The 21050-nt window shown below is 42.7% G+C and overlaps 1 protein-coding gene across 7 annotated transcripts in view; it reads left to right on the top strand.

Moving 5' to 3' along the window:
• Nucleotides 1–20827, top strand: part of PAG1 (phosphoprotein membrane anchor with glycosphingolipid microdomains 1) — a 105960-nt gene extending 85133 nt beyond the window's left edge. For 6 of the 7 annotated variants that reach the window (XM_042869512.1, XM_042869510.1, XM_042869511.1 and 3 more), the window contains 5 exons: nucleotides 1331–1382; nucleotides 1895–1991; nucleotides 4466–5061; nucleotides 10305–10364; nucleotides 11362–20827. In XM_042869512.1, coding sequence (XP_042725446.1) covers nucleotides 1331–1382; nucleotides 1895–1991; nucleotides 4466–5061; nucleotides 10305–10364; nucleotides 11362–11712 — 1156 coding nt within the window. In that variant the 3' untranslated portion in view covers nucleotides 11713–20827. The remainder of the gene's footprint in view (nucleotides 1–1330; nucleotides 1383–1894; nucleotides 1992–4465; nucleotides 5062–10304; nucleotides 10365–11361) is intronic. The other variant, XM_042869514.1, reaches the window with a different exon arrangement.
• Nucleotides 20828–21050: the final 223 nt, after the last annotated feature.

The following is a 21050-nucleotide window of genomic DNA, read 5'->3' as shown; positions in this document are numbered from 1 at the left end:
CAGGCGGTTTCGCAGAGAGATCTGGAAGTAAAAGTTTCATGTTGAAAACATGAGGTGAACTGAACAGAACAGAAAAAGTGTAAGTGAAGAGGAAAGGAAGGTCATTTCTATGTATTTCTGCTTTGCTTTGGCTGTTCCTGGAGACTGGTGGGTTCAGTGCTGAGTCCAGCCTCTCTGAAGGGTTGGATCCTACAGGGTCTGTCCTATCTTAGAAGGCACCTGCCTGTAGGCTGAATGTAGCTTCAGGAAGCTGTACAACCATAGAAAAATCCTATTCTGGCGTAACGTATGTTCACAATGTAAAGCTGCTTTACAGGAGAAGTTCTCTAATGCTCACACTGCAAAATCAGTTGTGGTCATCACCAACAGCTGCTTGACACCCTAAAAAGCCAGAGTTGGAAGGTGTGATTTCACTCCAAACCTTGAAACATTGCTAGAAAGATGTTTTTAGAACCAAGTCGAGTGACTGAGTGTGTCCTTGCAGTTACCCAGATTCATTGTCAGAAACTGTCTGGAGAAGCTCTTTAATAAATGATTGTGTTGCAGGTCTACAGGCAGTATCTTTTATTGCAGGTCATTGTGTAGGGCGGGTTGTTTATGCATAAATGCAATTATGTAAAATTTCTTCCTAGCTTACTTTTTAAAAATGGTTGAGGACATGGAAAACTAAACAAAATCTTCTCATTCGAAAATGTCAGAGTCAGAAAACTTCCAAAGACCTTTAAAGAAACTGGAAACTCAATCCAGACCTTGAGTACTGCAGAGTTCCTGTTGAAGCAGAATTCATCTAAAAGTGAAGTTCAAGGCCTCTGCTACTATGCAATTTGTAGGCTGCTTGAACTGCTCGTGCTCTCGTGCTTATTAATTGTAGCTGACATCCTGAGTAGAAGTAGGATGAATTTTGTGGGTTTCTTTTACTTCTTTAGAAGACAGGCATGTTTTACTCATGCAGTTTAGGGAACCTCACAGGTCATCTGTTATCAAAAGACATGTATCATGTATCTCTGAATGTTTCAGATATAATTCAGTTGATGATAATAATATTGTGATTACCATCAGCAACTCTTCAGTGTGATCTTACATTAAACAAGAAAAAAGTTTGTGTGTGTTCACTGTATCTCCTCAGAATATGTTTGCCACCACCCTGTCCTGCTGATGACCTAATGTTGAAGCCATACCTGTCCCTGTAATCATCTTTAGTTATTTAATTTGTAACAATGTTGTGAATCAGCAGCTGTGTTCAGCTCCCTGCAGCTGTGTAAAAGCTATTAATGATTGACTTTTGAAGATCAGTGTAATCTGTAGTAACGTGTTGTATTTCTTCACTAAGGGAAAAGAAGTCCAAACATCAGAATGGAGATCATGAAAATCTGATGAATGTGGTAAGTGTTTGTTTCTGGCAGCGTATGTCTTCCTTGGGGTTGGTTTGCATCAGGCTTCTTGCAAAATACTGCAGGTTGGAAAACAGATCAGGAGTTTGGAGGCTGTTGAGTAAGGGAAATTTAGAAGTTTTGGAACAATAAAAGGAGGACAACTTCAGTCAATCTCAATTTTTTGTTGTTATTCCAGATCTCCTGCTTTCCTTTTGCTCAGGTTGCAGTGCAAGTGTGGTTTACCCATTTGTCAGCCACTGTCTTCTAACTGTTTAAGTGGTGGTGATTTCTGTTCACGCAGAGTTTGGAGGGGAGATCACCTTGGGCGTACTTGCATCGGTTTGTTTTAACATCTGTAAACATATAAATAACTCTTGGAGAACAGTGTGCATGATTCGACCTTCCTGGCAATAAAACATGCAAGTCAGCACTCCTGAGATGAGAACGAAATTCATTATGTATCTGTTCTTGGAAACGAGTGTTCCTGCACATCAGTGCAACCTACCTGCTTTGTGTTGCAGCCTTCCGAGAAGGAGGTGTTCAGCCACTCCATCACCAGCTCCGCCACGGAGCCGCCGCCCAGCAGTGAGCAGAATGGCGCGCTCAGCAACGGCGACGGTGAGCAGCACTGCTGTGTTGGGCGGGATGGCCACAAAGTGCGCTGCCACACTGTGAGCTCCCGCCTCAGCCGCGCTCCAGAACTTTTGCAATTTGTAATCATGTCTTAGGTTTCCAGCCACCTGCTTTCCTTGGGTGTAGTCCTGTTGTTTGCCTGAATACCCTTTGTTTCCCCTTGGCTCCCTGGGGGATCTGGCACGAACGTGGCTGCCGCGAAGCTACAGCTGCAGATAGACCCGGTCACCAGACACAGCCTGCTGGGTTCCCATCTCAGCCAGCTGTGGAGCTGGGATGTGACCAGAGGTGTGGCTGGACCTTGGTGCTTTAGAAGTGCTCCTAATGTCTGTGGAAATATTTCAGGTCCTCCTTCAGAGACTACAGGCTTGGGTCATAGACCCGTGCTGTAGGAGGCTGTCACTTGTGTTTTGTATTTTAGGAAACAACTACAGTTTCTTTTTTGTCTTATTCTTTGTTTTGCTGAACACTCAAAAAAATTCACACTCATTGGAAGTCACATATCACTGGAAAATACTTTGCTCAGCTGTGCCTAAAAATAAATGTGCTCTTGGTTCAGCACTAGTGAGAGCCAATGGCTTGCTGTGGCACCTGGGCTGTGTCCCTTACTTGCAGCTCACTGTGAATCTGGAGGGTAAGCTATTAAATCTTTAACGCCACGAGACAAATAACCAAAGGAGTTTCTAAACATTGCCATTGCATTTCACTGCAGTTCCCTTACACTGGCTTGTTGCTTTGTTTACATCTCCCAGTGACTCTTTGTGCAGAGCAGAGCCCTGTGTAGGGAAGCATTCCTGCCTACCAGCAATCACCACACATTCAGCTGTGGGAATCTACCGCTAAGAGTTGTGCTGTCAGCTGTCAGGCACATTCTAGACTGTTAGGTAACATTCAGCTTACGATGTGTATAGCAACCCTTTCACATAACAGGAACCGATTTACTTTATTTTAATATTTATGCTTTATGTATCATTTCTGTTAATATTTCTTTCTTTTGCTGTTTGTGCCTTTTGAGAAGGAGAAGGAGCACCATCAAACACGTTATTTCTTTTGCTCAACCTGCCAGCACTGTGTTGGTGATGCTTATCTTCCTTATCTACCAACCCTTCTACAGAGCACAGGTATCCCCAAGGGCCAGATGGGAAAAATAGCTGCACTTTCTCCAGGCTGGTTTCTGCTGTTCCTCAGGAAGCTTGCAGGGAGCATGGGGAGTGAACTGGACACCTTGCATGTGTCTTACTCCTCCCCAGGTCTGCACAGGAGGCAGGTGAATGGAGAAGGATGTTTTCCTTTTCGTCTCACATTTCCCATTCATGTAGCAATTACTCACACCTTAAGTTTTTTCCCGGGTTCTGTTGTCAGATTATGGCTCCCAGGGGAGTTGGCTGTGTGAGTCTGCATGCCCAGAGCACAAAATGAAGAAGCATACTCATCAACCACCAAATCAATGGCACTGATTGCTTCAGTAACACTTGGTGTCATAATGTCAAACACTCTAAAGGAAATAGAAGACTGGGTTGATTTTTCCAAGAGGATGACATAGGAACTGTACTGTAAAGCTATTCAGAAGTGATCTTTGAAAGAAACAGTGTAAAGTAGCATTCCCTGTACTATCTGGAATGTGCTCGTATGTGCGTGTGTATGTATACATCTGTGAACACAGGGAAATGTCTTTTTTGAGCACTGTAAGATGAGAGGTCCCTAAATTTCAGTCCTCAGTGCCCTATTTGTGACAGAGACATGTGGCCCATTCTGTGACTTAAACACATTCTACCAACACTACTCTGTGAAGTCTGATCTTCTCTTGTGCATATGGCTGGCTCATTAGTAGGTTGTCAGCCTACATTCTGTGCTGCAAGACTACAAGAAGTTTGGCACAGCCTTCCAATAACTTGCTCTCAATGTTGTGAGCCATGAGGCTGACTTCAGCAAGGTTGAATGAGGTGTGGATCAGATGAGAATTTGGCCAGCATGTCAACAAGGTGAGGCTGGGTAGGGAGAGGGCAGCAAAAAAGTATTTGTTGACTGCAAAATAAGGAAGTGGAAAGAGGAAAATCTCTTCAAGATATTTTAAATGCAATTGGTTTGAGGCCTCCTGCCAGTGTTCCCCTTTGGAGATGACTCAGCAGTCTAAGCATTCAATAGAACCAAGTACGAGCCAGCTGAACATACCTGTGCCAACCCACCCATTCTTACTGTGAACGCTGCTATGTAAAGTGATGAAAGGGTGCACAGAGCATTTAAGATGTTGTCAGAATAATGCTTTAACAGTGGAGTGCAGAAATCTCCATAAACTAAAACTTGTGGTGAACTAAAAACATGATGACTTTTTCAGGCATTACTATCATTTATCCTTTTTAATGAGAGATAAAACTGAAGAAATGTGGAGAGTACCAAACCACATTTGCCTTTCTTAGTCATGCAGTTGTTTTAAATACTTCTTTAATCATTTTCTGTAGTGCTCTCAGAGGACAGTACAACTGCCTGTATCCAGCCTTATGAAGAAGTACAAACATCTATTTCTGATCTGCTAGAACAGGATAGTCTTGGGAAATCCTTAAAATGTCACCAGAGCCGGGAACTACCCAGTATTCCCCCTAACAATACCATGGAGACCATCATCTCAGCTAGAAACGCCGAAAATGATCAAGGTCTTGGAATGGAAGGGCCTTATGAAGTCTTGAAAGACAGCTCCTCTCAAGAGAACATAGTTGAAGACTGTTTGTATGAAACTGTGAAGGAAATCAAAGATGTTGGAGCAGCAGCCAACATGGAAAGAAGCTGCAACAGAAAGTCAGCGGCTTCAGTGATGGTTACTGAAGGTCAGGATCAGATTCCTGAGTGCAGAATTGAATCAGCAGAATATGCATCTGTTGACCGAAATAAAAAAAGTCGCCAGAGTGCTAATTCAGAAGGCCCTCTGGACAGCACACCAGATGTAGAGGATGAGCTTCCTCCTCCAGTGCCCATGAAACTTCTTGATGAAAATGAGAATGTGCAAGAGAACGAAGTGGATGAAGGAGAAGGGACAGAAGGAGCAAGTAAACCAGAGAAGGTAAGTACTACTTGACCATGTCCAACTGCTAGACAATAGCTAGAGAGCTTACAGGGCTGAGGAATTTTTTTTAAATAGCAAAAAATGCCAAGAAATAAAAAAACACTTAACATGAGGCAAGACTAAAATAAGAAGATGGGGAAATGCACAGCACAGCTTCTGTATTAAAGGCATGTGTTTATTTTATAGGAACCTATAAGCAGGACTCTTGCAGTATGCTTTTCATAAAGCTTTTCCCAAATATTATCTAGAAATTACGTAGAAAACCTCTGCTTCATTATTTAATGGTATTATATTTGTGGGTACTATTACAGTAGGTATCTGGTGCCTTTGTTAACAGCTGTATGTTCAGACTCTCAGCCTTGTTTCGTGTTGATTTTTTGTTGTTTTTTTTCTAGTAGAAGCTAAATCTGCAAAAAGGGGATTGAGGGATTGAGACATTTTTGGTAGATGCTGTAGCTTTAGATGTGCCTCTTGTGTCAGGCCACATCAGTCTCGCTGTGTGACTGCTGTGCCACTCAGTGCCACTCATCTGCTCTCCCTCCGTATGAAACGATAGGGACAGCAAAAGAGACGAAGAGAGAGTGCAGTAGTAGACTTGTAAAACGTAAAATCTGCTTTTGGTCTTGTAGCTGCTATTCAGCAATTCCTATGTACAAAGGATCACAGGAGAGAAGTGCTAAATTAAATATCCCATTAAGCCAACCATAAAGGCTGCAGAAACTCTCTAAACCCATAGATTTTGTACTTGTCAAGTTCTGTTTGTCACACATAATAACTCTTACCTCAGCCAAACATTATGTTCTCTTAGAGCTCATTCTTGCTCCCAGCCTTAATGGCAGACCCCTTGAAAAACAGCGATGATGTTTTCAGTGATCTTACCCATTTTCCTTTTTCACCAGAATCAGTGCTAAGAATCCTTTCAAATAATCATAGAGTTGTCACAAATTGTTGCGTTTGCATTTTTCAGGACTGGTTTAGAAAATTTGTAACTGTTAAAAAAAAAAGTTATTTTAGCAGGTTAATATAGTTCTGGATTCGGATATTGATGAACCTTTCCAAAAATCCTTGAGATTTGATGTGATATTTAAACGTAAACATTTGCCTGAAAAATGATAGGAGAGCTGAGGTGTTATTACTTGCTTCTTGTTGTCCTTGTGGTCGACATACTTCAGTAATGCAGGCAGAGGGCAGAAAAATACGTGTTTAATACAGGTTAGAATGCCCCCTCCCTGGAAGCATTCAAGGCGAGGCTCAATGAGGCTTTGAGCAGCCTGGTGCAGAGGGAGGTGTCCCTGCCTATAGCAGGGGGTTGGAACTACGTGGTCTTAAAGGTCCTTTCCAACCCAAACCATTCTATGATTCTATGATTCTGTGTTTAACCGTACAGTGTATAGAACCCCAGAGAGCCAGTGTGAATACAGAGAAGACTTAAGATCTGAACATTGTTCATTCAGGCTCTTCAGTGAATGTTCTTACAAATAACAAGCTCGTTAAGTAGTAAATTAATACAGTGTGTTGCTCATAATCCACCAACACTCCCCTCTGCCCAATTCAGGTCGTATGCAATTTCTAATTAATTTTTTAGAGAAACAGCTCTCAGAACCAGTGACATTTTCCTTTCTAGGTGTGAAAAGTTTCCAGAAAATCATTGTATTTCCCCATCAGTGATACAAAGGAGGCATGTTTGCTGCTCGGGAGCTCCCAGCACACTGTGTATACAATGTCGGTGTCTGCGATGACTGGGAATTGATTAAAATGGTTCAGGTTTTGAAGGATTAATCAAGAGATGGCACATACAGTTCCCTAAGTGCCAGAAAAAAGGTGTTTGTCTAATTAAAATTTATTCAGAGCTAATGTCATCCTGAGTTAAGCCTTGGCAGCATCAGCTCATTGGTGAGCCCTCTGCTAGGTGCATGCATTATGCATTGAGGCGTGTGCCTGTCCTGTCCTTGAGAGCTACAGCTGCAGCAGAGTTGGAAATGGTAATTGATTGAATATATAAATGTCATTATTGTTGGCATTGTATGTGGAGGTGGGTGCAGGAGTGTTTTACTGTCGTGGTGATAATTTTTCCCTCTCTTCTGCTTCTTCAAGCGATGCACTGCGATGCCTGTGTTTTCTGATGTGGCAACCAGGAACAAGATGTTCATGGAAATAAGCTTTATGTTTGTAATTACTTTAGTTAGGTGGACTTCACAGCTGTGTCTTCTTTATGACTGGACTACAGCATAGGCATCCAACCTTTTGGTTTGCCTGGTCTGCATCAAGTGAAGAGGAATTGCACTGGGCCACGTAATACAAACATTGCTCCAAAAGTAATGCCTCCTGTTTATTTCCATGAAAACTACAACAGCTACAAAGAGCACAATAACAGTGTTTGATAGAACAGATTCTTATCTACAAAACTATTTTTTCCACATAGTCACCACCATTAGCTATCCATTTTCACCAGTGATGAACAAGAGCCTGCATGCTGTGCTTGTGAAAATCAGCGGAGGTGACCCACTGTCACCACTACTGAAACCACTCACTTCCTCACTGTGCTCACATCCGCAGTTTGGTCTGTACAAACATTCAGCAAGCATCAGTGAATGTCAGTGAGTGCGATTTTTTCCACGTGGAGGTATTCATTGCCACACTTCTGTTTAATTCATACTTCCATGCAGATGCCATTGTGTCAGACTGCCCCTCTGCTGCCATCAGTTGCGTGGCAACAGCATGTAATGGAATATTGGTGGGAAGGTTCATCATCTACTGCCACACCACCAGCATCCGCCTCTGACATTGTAGGCCATTATTTTTGCATAGGAGGCTTTATTTTTGCACCATCCTGGGGCATGCCAGGCCTAGATGATCTTAGTGGTTTTTTCCAACCTTAATGATTTCATGATTTGATGATTCTTGCTTCTTGCTTTGGGAGAGAACTCAGCGTGCCAAACCAGAGACCACTCCAGCATAATGTTCATGATCTGCATGAAGAGGAGCCCCATGCAAATGGCAGTCCATGGTGCTTTTTCCTTTTCCAGGAGGTATGCTCCTGATAGTGCTAAATGATCCAGCCCTGCCGGGGCCCAAAGGAACTCAGTGCTTGCTCAGGGCTCTCCTGTGTGGGACTGGCAGGCAGTGGTTGGTTGCAGGATGACAGATCAGTGCCAGGGCTGGGTGAGGAACAAATGACAATTCATTCTGTGAGTTGGTTGTTGGCTGTGGCACAGACAATACCATTGGAAAGTTTTGGAGAAGAAAGGCAAATGTAGTAGCGCAGTGCCTCTCACAGGACTTTGCAAACTAGAAAAACTTGGGTGTGGTTCTTCTATTAAAACTGGAGGGACAGAATACTTTTTCTAAAGTTCTTTTTAATCAGAAAAAGCAGCACAGATGTCTCTTTTCTCCCAAGTCTCTCCAGAGTGAGCAAATACAGGAAAAGTGGTAGAAATGCTCTGTGTGTGCGTTTGGCTGCTGCCCGTCTGATTTCAGACCAGCACAGCATGAGGATGGGCAAAGCATCTCGTGCTAATGCACCACGGGAGAATGGTGTCCTTGTTCTGGTGCCTCAGTCAGGAACATAGCCAAGCCAACAAACACAAAATCCAGTGCTGTCGAGGAACTAAAGGAAAAGGGATGGAGAACAAGGATGTCTTGTGTTTGCATTGAAGTTTCAAATGTGATTTATAATATTGCTAGGTACAAACTGTTCAGGAGAGGGTATTTTTTTCAGTTTTCAACATGGTGATATCCTTCAAGACCAGTGTCATGGGTTCTGTGCTTAGAGGAAAGAATGCTACTGAGTATGAAAACAAGGACTGTCAGCACGTGGGGGTATTTCTCAGGACTGGATGGGAAATTGCAGAAGTGCCCACAGATGCTCTAATAAAAAAATGACTTCACTGCAGAATTTTGCTCGCACACATTTGTTTTAGTGGATAACAGTGGTAATATTCAGCTACTCCTCTGGACAGAAAACATCCTACAAGTAAGAAAGAATAAGCCAAGTTGCTGTAGTGTAGCAGATCCAGTAAGGGGCTATGCCAAAATGAATTCGAACTTCTCCTTTTATTTTTTGTTTTATCAGTGAGTAAACAAAGCCCAGGTTGAGGAGCAGGTCCACCAGCCAGCAGGTCAGCAGCCAGGAGCCCCAGGGTTGACTTCAAAGTCTTCATCAGACCCATCTCTGGGGCTTGAAGCTTGGAATTGATTAAAAGTAAAAGCACCAAGAAAGGTGGAAGTAGGAAGGAATTTGCTGTAAGGAACGTGTAGGGAAAAAGTTTTGTGTAACTTGTATATGTTTCTGGAAGCAATGTTTCTGTGACCATGCTAAAATGGTGGAACTCTATTTCTCAATCTTGGTCTGCACTGGAAGGCATCTCATATTCAAGGTGGAGAATGTGCATAAAACTCCAAAACATGGCCTGTTGCAAATAGTGCTGAAGGCTCCCTCCCAGCCACCATGAGCAGGAGGTCCACCAGGTGTGCTGTGGTGGGGAGGAATCCCAGATCTGCTGGAAGGTGGCCAGGGTAGAGGACCTCAGACATGTTTTGTAATAGTCAGATGGTTTTTCCAGTGTTTCATGTTTCTTTGTTTCTTTCTTCCTTTTTTTTCCCTGTGTATTCCACTTTGGATTCTTGAAGTTACACGGAGCCTCTGTTCTTAGGTTACTTTGGCACATGAGCTGGACCAGGCAGACCTCAGAGAATGTAGCTTCCCCTTTCAAACTGAGTTGAAGCAGGTTGTGTCCACATGTGTGGCTCTGAGGCCGAGGGCACCTCTGAGCAGCAGCTGCATGGTGGAGGGATTTGACTGCCTTACGGTGCTTCCAGAGCTACTGAAGGAAGAGCACTTACCACAAGGAAGGCACCAGTTCATGTAGTCCTTTTGTATTCTGGGAACGTACCTGAAGATGTACCGTAGCTCACTTTTAATTGCTCAGAAACCTTTGCAGACTCTTTCTTGCTTCATTGGAAGTCTGAAGGCAGGGATACAGCGCAGCAGAGTTTGTTTTAAGCATTACATTATATTTGCTCTTTTCAGGTCAGCGTAAGAGCAGATACATTAAAAAGCTCTACTAACCTCAGGGCTGTTATCTCCAGAGATGTACGCTGGAAATTAGCTCCGTGAAATGGAACTAGTGAGCAAATGACCATAAAATACAATGTATTGATTGTAGTGTGAGGGTTTTATTGTAGGTATCACACTGTTGACTGGTAATGAGCCTTTTTTTCTTTCTCCTTTTTTTTTACAGAGGCTTAGTTCGATGTCTTATAAGTCTCGAGAGGAAGATCCATCTCTTACAGAAGACGAAGTAGGTTTCTTGGATAAAATTCAATAATGAGCTACAGACCTTTTTTCAGGCAAAAATTAGCATAAGCTCTGCATGATTAAGCAGAATCTGTGGTGAAAATTGTCTAAACGGAAAATGGAAGCCTAAGTTTTTCTGTATAGAATTCACACTGCCACATTCCTGAAATCAGAAGCATTATAGCATGTGGTTTTATCAGGCCAATAGATTGATAAAAAGAATCAGAAAATAATAGGAGTCCCAACTCGCTGATGGTTAGGGCAGCAATTTGGTTTGGATTCCGAGTTTGACATGTGCCCCACCTTTCTCCTGCAGAGTGTTCAGGGCTCTGAAGCACATATGTTATTTTAAGTGTTTATTGGTCAAATTAATTGAAGAGATTGAAACAAAGATGAAAAAATGAAACAAAAATTGCATAATATGTAATCATGTCCAGTGCTCCCTTACAGTTTACAAGTGTGTTCTCTGGACATAAAGCAAACACGGCCCCGGCAGTGAGCTGGCGATCTGGTGCTTGTTGCTGGGGAGGCACTCCCACACAGGGATGAGCACACTGCTCCTTCTGGCTTCATGCCATTCAGTGCTGAAAAGGGGATGAAATACAAATGGGCAGAAAAGTACTGTTTTGAGTTTGGTTAGCTAGCTGCTACTATTAAAATACAAGAGGCAAGATCTGAGAGCATCCTTCTGCGTTCCAGCAGCTAACGCTGATCACCCATCTGATGCTGTCTCCTCATTTAGCCAAAGTTGGTTCCAGGACCATAAGAGGGCTTTCAGGAGCTGACAAAGCCAGTCCTTTTCGTCTTGGATGTGATTTGCCTTCATTTCTGGAAGGAAAGAATCGCTGCATAAACGCATGCAAGATGAGCAGTTTTGTAAGAAAGGATATGTTTCTATTGGCAGGTCTAGTAAATAGTCAACATGCTGGTGGTGGGAGGGGTCAGACTGACACACAGGTTTTACAACGTGTAAGTACTCAGCGGGCATCTCCTTTTCCCAGATCTCAGCCATGTACTCTTCAGTGAGCAAGCCAGGACAGGCCATCAGGGCAATGGATTCTCCTTACACCTGTATTCAAGAAATCACATCTCAGAGGTCCCCATCTGTTTGCAGCGGCCTCTATGCGAGCGTGAAGGACTTTGAGAACACCCTCAGTACTACCAGTGTGCCTCAGTCGGCGGGCAGGCCCAACGGGGAGCTGGAGCCCGACTACGAAGCTATCCAGGCAGTGAGCCAAGACGAAGACAGGACCTTGTCTGTGCCTCACACAAACCACATTGCTGTGTCGGGAGAGAATGACTATGAGAGCATAGGGGACTTGCAGCACCACAGGGATGTCACCAGACTTTAACTACTCCGGCATCTGGGTTTCAGCCTTTGTGTTGTCTGCTGGTGTTTCAAAGGAGCATGCGAAACAAGGAGAGGGAAGGGCTTCTCATTCTGAGGAGCAAAGCTAAGTGCAGAACAGAAGGTGTGAAGAAGCCGTGTACGTTTCAAGCCAGCGAGTGATATCTGTGGGTGATTCTGGGCGGTGGACAGAAGCTTACAGGAAGGTTAATTTTTATTGTTGGCTTCTTATTGTTAGTTCCTAGACAGCCAGAATTCAGGAAGGGGCGCTGTGTTTGTCATCCTGATAGGGTTACGTACCAAAAAGACTGCCTTTACGCAAAGCTAGCTTTTCATTTTATTTTGTGTCAGTTGCTTCAATGTGTTCTTCAAGAATCGTTTTTCATCCACGTTCGGGAATCCACTGAGCAACTTGCAGACCGCCATGCCTCAGTCAGGTGGACTCTGAGGGCTGGGAAAGGTGTGTCAGCATCTCTTGGGGAGCTCTAATTCAGCCTGGTAGGACCGTGAGGGTTGAGGTGGGGTCAGAATTCCCATTCCATTGTCATTGCAACTAAAGTGTAACAGTAGCAACAGTTACTCCAAGTCACAAGGGTCATAATGCAAATGGACTTGAATTAATTTCATAGACTTCTTCCCCCTCCCTTCCTTCCTCTCTTCCTCACTTCCTTCCTCCCTTCATCACTTCCTTCCTTCCTCCCTTCTTTCCTTCCTTCCTTTTTTCACATCAGGGGCTGTAGAATGTGTACTTGCAGTATTTGAGATGTGTACTGGTATTTTTAGGATTTCCTGTTTAATTATTTGTGAAATACTGTTTTAAAATGGCAAGCAGCACCCTTAGCATTCTTGCTCTATCCCCCCAACATGCAAACATGTACCTGCACATACACATGCAAGGCATTGGTCATGTTGCAGAAGGTTGTACAAATGAATATTACCATAATGTTTAGTCTCACCTTAATAGTGTTGACTCATCTTTTGAAGAATTTTGCCCTTTTTTTAAAGACTTAAAGTATTTTAGTATGTTTGACTAGTGCATTATATAGGAAAATTTCTGTACAGTGTTGAGTGGATGATGTTCTTCATTTTTACAGCACATTTTCATCTTCAAAGCTTTTGTAGGTTAACTTACTGCTTTATATAATGAGAGGAATCCTGTTCTTTCTTTGGGTTTTATTTGTTTTTGCTTGATATCTTTTTCCTATTTTAGAAGTACGTAAAAGAACAAATCCTATTATTTTTTTTTTTTACATCTTCTTAAGCAGGGTTGTGGAGCACGCCTTGCTATTTTTAAGCTCAAAATAATGGACTCTGTATAAAAGAACACTGACAGAAGGCCAAAAAGAAGGCAGGAGAGTGTATTTTGTGTGGGTTAGCCACTGGTCATCCTTGTTCCTCACTAGGAGGAGCAGGAGAGTCAGAACTGGTGGGACCAAGAACTTCTTGGGGTTCTGACAAGCAGTTGGAAAGCCACAGTCTTTCCAGAGATATGAAGTTTCTCTGTAACTGCTGAAAACAAAGTACGGTGCTGAGATGAAATAAGCAGGTACTGGACTGATACTCTTGTTTTCTTCAAGAATAGTACAATGAACGGTACAGTAGTACAAGAATAGCCCAACAGTAGAGAATGTACATTATATTATATGCATCTGTACACAGTTATGTGTACGTTTTTGTGTGTCCCTGTGTATGCTCACATACACAGGTGCTTTGTAAACAGGCATAAACTGTGGTCCAGACTGGGTAGCCTTCACATAACTTTCACATAGGTACTATTGGCATGTGCTTGAAGGGTAGTTTATTTTAATGCAAGATAAACAGTATTTAAACAGGGATTGTCTCATTCTGTATCAGCCTAGCATGTGTTTAGCATGGGTTCAGTTGGTACTGAGGTTTGATGCATGAGATTGAGTCCTTCTCAGACCACTGGCCAGTGCACAGTGCTTGGTACTATAAAGGGCAAACACAGCTCTAGGTACACACGCTTCCTAGAAGTAAGCTTACAGCTGGATGAGGTGCAGTGGTTTATGAACACTGACTGTACTGAGCATGGCTTTGAGGAGCAGTGCAGTTGGATGCCCACAGAAAAACATGGACATCATGGAGCCCATCCTCATGCACAGTGAGGTGACACACCTGGGCCAGGCTTTTCTTTAGAGTGAGGCCATGCAGTCCAGTCTGCATCTGACTTGTTCTTGGTTGTGCTGCTGTGCTTCCACAGCTGCAGCCTTTGCTTTCACCTCACTGCAGTGCTTTTTAAAGCTGACTTTGGTCTTCCCTTCCAGTCAATGTTCCCTTGAATGTGAATTTGTGAAGTTCACCTTTGACTGTTCTGTCCTTCTGCTTCACATTGTTTCAGGCTAAAGAGAAAATGCCTCGCATTTCAGAAGATCTGTGCCGAGTTTGGAGACTCTTTGGAGACTTGGCTCCGTGTTTGCTCTTTGCTCCATGCTCTCTGTATGTTGTCCTCAGTCTGACACCTACAGCATAGTGGGAACCATACCCCACTCTGTGGTTTCCACACACATCTCAGGATGCAGTTTTCCTTTAAGGACTATTGTACTTGTTATATGGATTACTGCTTTTGAAGAAACAGTAGCAACGTGAGGTTTGTCAGGTTCACAGATGCAATTTCATCAGCAGTTTAAAGATAAAAAAAATAATAGCAATTAACGGTAGCAAAGAAAAACTTGGAGGTCTTGCTTGCAGAATTTTAAGCTGCAAAAGAGAGAATAAAGCATCACCCTTAAAGTAAGCCTCACCAATATCAGTGAGTCCAAGGAAAAAGGGCCTGCCTGCTCATATTCATTCTCTTTCCAAGCAGAACCAGGACTGCTGGATGGGAAGAAGGGCAGTGAGGCTCAGCCCGTTCTTTCCTTTCATTCCCCTGTTGGGAAATGCTTTGTCTGCTTCCCCACTCAGCCTCCAACTTCAAGCAGGTGACGTGATAATACAACCACTGTTCCTTACAGCATTCAGTCCCAGCTGCCATCCCTGATCTGTTCGTGATCAGGATTCAGGCTCTGGCCAGGCCAGTTTCCTCTGAACTCCCCACAGGAGGACTTGCTTACAGCCCCGCAGACCCTCAGCCCGCTCAGTCTCGCGCTCTGGGCTGCTGCATGCATGGCTGCCCTCACCCCCAGACCCAATGAGCCATGAAGGGAATTACCTCCTGAACAAGGGCAAGTAAGGACTTACATCCCTGCAATCTCCATTATGTAGTCTAATGCTAAAGAAAAATTATTTTAGAATTTAGTTCAAGGTTCTGAAATGAATAGTTACATCACTTGACAAAAAAAGCCCTTGTTTTCGTTTCCTCTCGCCAGAAGTAAGATCTGCTCTTTGGCTGCTGTTGCCATATTTCTTTTTCACTAGTGTACTGCATGGAAAGATTTTCCTAGCAGCAATCTTGAAATACGTGAATTTTACTGGAAAGAAAGGGGAGTTTCTTCTACTTATCTCTTCATTGCCATTTGTTTCACTTTCGTCATATTCCCAAATAAAGTCAACATGCCGAATGAAGTATTTGTTACGTGATGATCTTTTCTGGGACAGCTTCACAGGTGATTTCTTTACCTCCATTTGTTAGCATAACTGTACAAGAAACTCAACTTTTCTGTAGTAAAGCCAAATAAAGCCGCAATGTCAGTGTACTTACACTACTGAAAAGATCACTTCTGATTCCCTTCTGGGGACAGGTAGAAATAAGACGTGCAGTTTTGATGAACTTCCCTGAACCTGTCTCCTGTGGGACTTCCAGCCATACGCTGAAGCCAGCAGTCCCTTTCTACAACGACAAGTTCAGAATCGCTTTCTCAGTCACAGTGAAACATTTGTTTAAGGATACCTGTGCACGGGCACGAACATAATTGCAGCAGTTAGATCAGCTATAGTGCCTTTTTTACCAAGTACTTCCATACTCTTTTTCCACACTGTGTCTGACACAAAACCAAAAAGAGTGTTTCCTCCATTTTTTTGTGGGGGAAACAACTTTGGAAACAGTTGGAAACAGCTTTACAGTCACATCAAATGCACTGGACCTCAATTAGCCTCAGTTTAGCAATAGCCTCTCACAAACTTCCTCTAGAAAGCCCAGCAATGTAGCTACGATAATTAACTTTGCAATAAGAATGATCAGTCTTCTTTTGAAGAAGCGATGTTGTTCAACAGTAAGTATTCAGGGAGATGTGGTCTGTGTCCATATCAACTGTGAACAATTGGCAGCTTCAGTCTTCGTACTGGCATCAATTACAGGCTTGCTGGTATGCAGCAGGCCTTGCAGGGTGGGGGAACTGCAGAGAGGAACGGGTGCTGGGGCTCGGGTCCATCAGTCACACAAAGCTGGGCCATCCCACAAAGCAGCTGGCTGAGGGTCAGCCGCCTTGTTCCATAGGCCCTCGTGTACTGTGCCTCCAGGGAACCCATCTTGCCAGGATTCCTCTGGGCTCTGTCCTTCTCCATGGCTCCCTGAACAGCTCCTCTTGCTTGTCTTGATCAAAATTCTGTATACACGGTGCTCTCTGTTCAACCTTTCAATGGTGCTTTTATACAATGCTGGATAAATAGGTTCAATGTGCTTTCTGAAAGCTGACATGTAAAGCTGTGACACAGAGTGTTCTCTCTAGCATTTTCTACTTCACAGAACTTAGTGTTAACTGTGTTGCTTTGCAAATGGCTGTCAGTGCTTCCCTGTTTCTCGCTCACCTTGCGCAGAACTGTCACGCATAGCAAGCCCAGGTTGGGTGGTAGAGTTCAAAAGCAGCCGCTCAGGTGGAGCACCTTGGCCTAAGAGCAGTTAGATATGTGGCAGTGTGCAGTGTGAGGCTGGAAACAGCACGGATCCCAGCTGAAGGGCTTTATTCTCTCAGCATGTATATAAATTTGTTTGCACAATAACTATAAGAATTCTATTTCAGCAACAATCAATTTAATTTGGACCAAATGCCAAACAGGGATTTCTGCTCTTTGGTACTTAATAGCAGGTATTTCAGAACAGTGTTATTTATTTAGGTTGGGACATGCCTTAATAAGGCTGCTGTATGCTTCACAAGTAACTTGGTGAGTGTGTAGCCTATGGAGAATTAGAATGCTGAAAGGTATTCAATCTGATGGCTGCTTCTGGGGTGACATGCTGAAGACTTCCAAAAGCAAATCTCTTCCCGGGAGCAGGGTGCATAATTGCTATTAATATGTCTTTATGCGCTTGTGCTGAAGTTGATTTGCAGCGTATCTTCTGAGATGATCCAGGCTGAAGACAATGCCAGAAATTACCTCAGCCTCAAAAATTAAAACAAATAAACAAACAACAGAAAAGTATTTTTCTATCCCTTGCTACTCAGCCAGATACCAACTTGTTGAGGATTATGCTGAGAACAAGCGCTGTGGATGGAGCATCACAGAGATGAAAGCAGTGAGTTCCCTTTCTTCAAGGAGAGAGAACCCCATTTTGTTGAGTGAATATGAAAGATCCCATGCTCAGCATTCTTATACACTCAACAAAAAGCATTAAACAAATCAGTTGCCTACTTCCCATCAGTTGCATTAGGATATCATGTACCCTACACTGCTCTTCCATAGGGACGACAGAAGGATGAAAGCTTTTTTCTGATGCAAAGTTCTTGTAGTTGACTTGATTAAACTTACTTTATCTGTAAGCCATAGATCAGCAAGAGAGAGTCTTCACAACGTAGATACATTTCACCTAACTCTATATGATTAGTTGTAGGCAGAATCACTACAACATCTTCAGGGTCTACACTTGCTTTGACCTGCTCATATATCTAGCTTGAGCGCTGCAATTTGCTTAGCAAAGGTATGAGTTATCACTATATTATGTATCCATTAGCTTGCCTGATGTTTGGACGACATAAATCTTACCATTCTGATTTGCCAAGCTTACCAAGGTTTGGTTTCTGGAAGTCTTCAGTTTCAAACTGGCCAGAAGGACAGTGACACAATGGGGCTTTGGGCAACCTATTCTCATGGATGGTGTCTCTGCCCACGGCAGGGGCTTGGAATGAGGTGGTCTTTAAGGGCCCTTCCAAACCAAACATTCTGTCATTCTGTGATAGCAAAGTGCTGAAAAATAAAGATGTTTGTGTAAAGGTAAACATGCTCACTGTTAACTGCATAGCAGCTTGTCAACTATATGTGCTACTCCTTTGCTGCACGCATTTCTAAATATCAGCTTTCATTTGTGATGTTTGTTCATTGTTATAAAAAGTCTGATAGATTTTCATCATCTAATTTTAACTAGAATATTTGTTATACAGAATATAAAATGAGATCTTTGTTCGGTCTAAAAGGCAGCTGTGTAATTTCTTATAGTTTATGACAATGAATCAACATGCTTAATGTATTTACAAAGTACATAAGTAAGATGTGACTTTAAAATGCTTTGTTTTGGATTTCAGAATGCCTCCCTTTCACTTCATGATAATGTTACCAACTTTGTAATTTTAACCTCGTAACACTGGAGAAGTGTTTTAAAAGCTTACAAATCTTGTTACTTTAAAAAGGAAAAAAAGCACTGGTGTTCAGCCTTCTGAATGTTATGAAGAGACGCTCTGAATTTAACTTTGAGCGTAGTTTGCATTTTATTTACATAACTGCTCCTCCCTGCCTTGCTTAGCTGTCTGTCAGTTTTCTCTTTTGTCCTTGACGAAATATGGTACCTGGCCACTGTCCAGTGGGCACAGAGGCTGCGTTGCTTCGCAGTGCTGCGTGGGATCTTCCTGATGTGCTGCTGGGATGTAGAAGCCTGGACTCGCGCTCTGAAGTCATGCATTTAGGGGCAACCACATCCTGTTTTGCAGACTTCTGTGGAGGTCTTCACTTTCTTTCAAGTTCAGCCGAAGTTGTGCAGCTTGTAAGCACTCATCTGACGGGTAAAGATGTACAGTAAGAGGTGAATTACTGCAGCATTTAAATGCACTAGTAAAAAACATCTAAGAGCACAATAACCTCCTTTCTCACCTGTGTGAGGACAACATAACTTGGTCTTTACCTCTGACTCTACTGGAGAATGGCCACAGAACAAAGCTCCTCTGGATATCCTACCAGCAGGCAGTTCCAAGCAGCTATTGCTGACTGTGAATGAGCATTTGGATCACCCGTGGCTCCCCATGTACCACCTTCATGCTTTCCAGTAGGCCTGTGGTGATGACACCTGAGGAGTGATGACAACTCTGTGGTGATGACAAGGAGGAGTGGTCCTTGGCTTGACAGGCCTGAGCCTTGGAGCTGAACGTGTGCTCAGAGTGAGCCTGCAAACCCAGGGAAGAGCATTTAGTGGCAGGGCAGGGCAGGTATTTCCTAGTGCAGCAGCTTGGAAGAGGTCAAAGGAAAAATAGCTGAGCGTCATTTGTGTTGCATCCATCTTGCAGACAACCTATTCATAAAAGTAGAAGAGATTGCAGTGAAGTTGCCAAGAGTCACATAAGGGATGGGTGGAATTGCTCTCTTGGTATTCCCCCAACTCAGAGGCAGTGTCAGGTCCTCTGTGCCCCTGATCTTTCAGCAAGCCTCCAGGCAGCATAAACGAAACGAAAATAAACTGTATATGCATGTGCTTTTGTCCCATGATAATCCCCAGTGGGCAAATGTAGGTGGCACTCATCTAAGTACCATCAACCATGTGCAGATTTGGACTTCCACAGATGCTTTCTCAGCCAAAAAAAAAAAAAAAAAAAAGAAAATGAAAACTGAATGACTTCACTGAAAAATAATTTGTATGAGGGTGCAGGATTAGACCCTAAAAGTTTAGGAGATGTTTGGTTTGGTGCTAGGTACTTTTCTTTGTATTTTCAGTGAAATGAATTTTCTTTGTGGACTGTTACGACCTCCATAGGAACAACAGAAAACACAGAGTTTGGTCTGCAGGTATTTATCTCCAATAGCTGTTACTAGAAGCCCGCCTCAGTAGAATTCACTTCAAATTGGGTGCTATAGGAGCTTCAGCACACAATGTATGGAACATTGCCTACTTAGAAGATAGTGGATAAGTATTTGCAATTACAGGCACTTGTTTATTTTAACCATTGTTTTATAATGGAAAAAGTATTTATTAGCAGAGTGGTTTTCTAGCAATATTCTCTCAAGGAAAGTTCTAGCAGCAGATTGTGCTTTCAGGACAGCTATTTGATTTTCTGGTCACTGAAAAAGAACTTCAGACATCCTCTAACCAGCATGACCTTCTGAACAGAGAGGATTAGATCTGGCTCTGGCTCTCACAGAGCGGATACGGTTAAATAAGCTGTGCAGTTCAGCTCTGAAGGTAGCAAGAGCAGTTCAATGAAATGACTGTAATATATAAACCTGGAGTCAGTGCATGCAGACTTCCAAGCTGGCACTGCTGAGCCTTGTTTGCTACACGATTGGTTATTTGGCTTGCTACCTTTTTGAAATCAATATGGTTTTATTAACTGCACTGCAGACACCAAAATGCTGTAGTATTGCAGAATGTGTGCTCCATAAATTGCAGCTTGACCGTAATTGCAGGGCTTATGCTACTGTCAGAGCAGCTCAGAGGCAGCACTAAGTTGCATTTTGTAAAGTGATAAATGCCGTGACGTTCCCTTCGATGTTTTGTAGGAGTACACACAAGTTGATGTAATTTAGTCATACCCTTATTCAAAGAATCTTCATCTGATACTTCTAGCCAACCCAGCTTTTGGCTGCCGAAAGCACAGTAGGTTATTATGGTTATTTACAGTAAACATAGATGAGTTTTATGTAAATATGTCAGGAGAAAAAAATATGTTACTGAAACGTATGAGGCCGTTATCTAAAAGTCAGAACATAGGTCAATGATATAAAATGCAGCTTTCATTTATGTACAGCAGTATCCTAATATTTGCTTCTTTACATGGGGGGAAAAAGAAATTTAAGATTCTGGCCTGCGTACTCTGAAAGCATTTCAAATTGGCTCTGCTATTTTCTCCAGTTAATGTATTTACAAATGCCTTTTGAATGGATTGGAAATCCGTGTCGATTATGTTGAATGAGAAATGCTACATTGCAGTGAAATCAGTTGAATTAAAAAATCCTGGGAAAACAGATTGGACTGAAATCTATATAAAAATCCAGTCACCAGATGGAATAAAACACAATAAATAAGATTTGTCTTTTTTTTTTTATTATTATTCTGTGCCTCTTTTTTTGCTGTTGTTCATTTGTCTGTTTTCTTAACAAATGCTTTATTTAGTCCTTGCAGACACTTGCTTTTCTGCCTCCCAAAGTCTGCATTATTTGATAGACTGTCGCTTGTTCTGATTTCATTATCTCAGGAGAACTTTTAAGTGTTCTTTGTGTTATGCAGCACCGTCCTGCCCCCAAAGCCAC

Source organism: Lagopus leucura, unplaced genomic scaffold, assembly GCF_019238085.1.
Source record: "Lagopus leucura isolate 7727_CA_CO unplaced genomic scaffold, USGS_WTPT01 Super-Scaffold_100002, whole genome shotgun sequence".
In the NCBI taxonomy this organism is placed as follows: domain Eukaryota; kingdom Metazoa; phylum Chordata; class Aves; order Galliformes; family Phasianidae; genus Lagopus; species Lagopus leucura.
The sequence above is the reverse complement of the archived record's forward strand: the minus strand, read 5'-3'. Positions and strand labels throughout refer to the sequence as shown.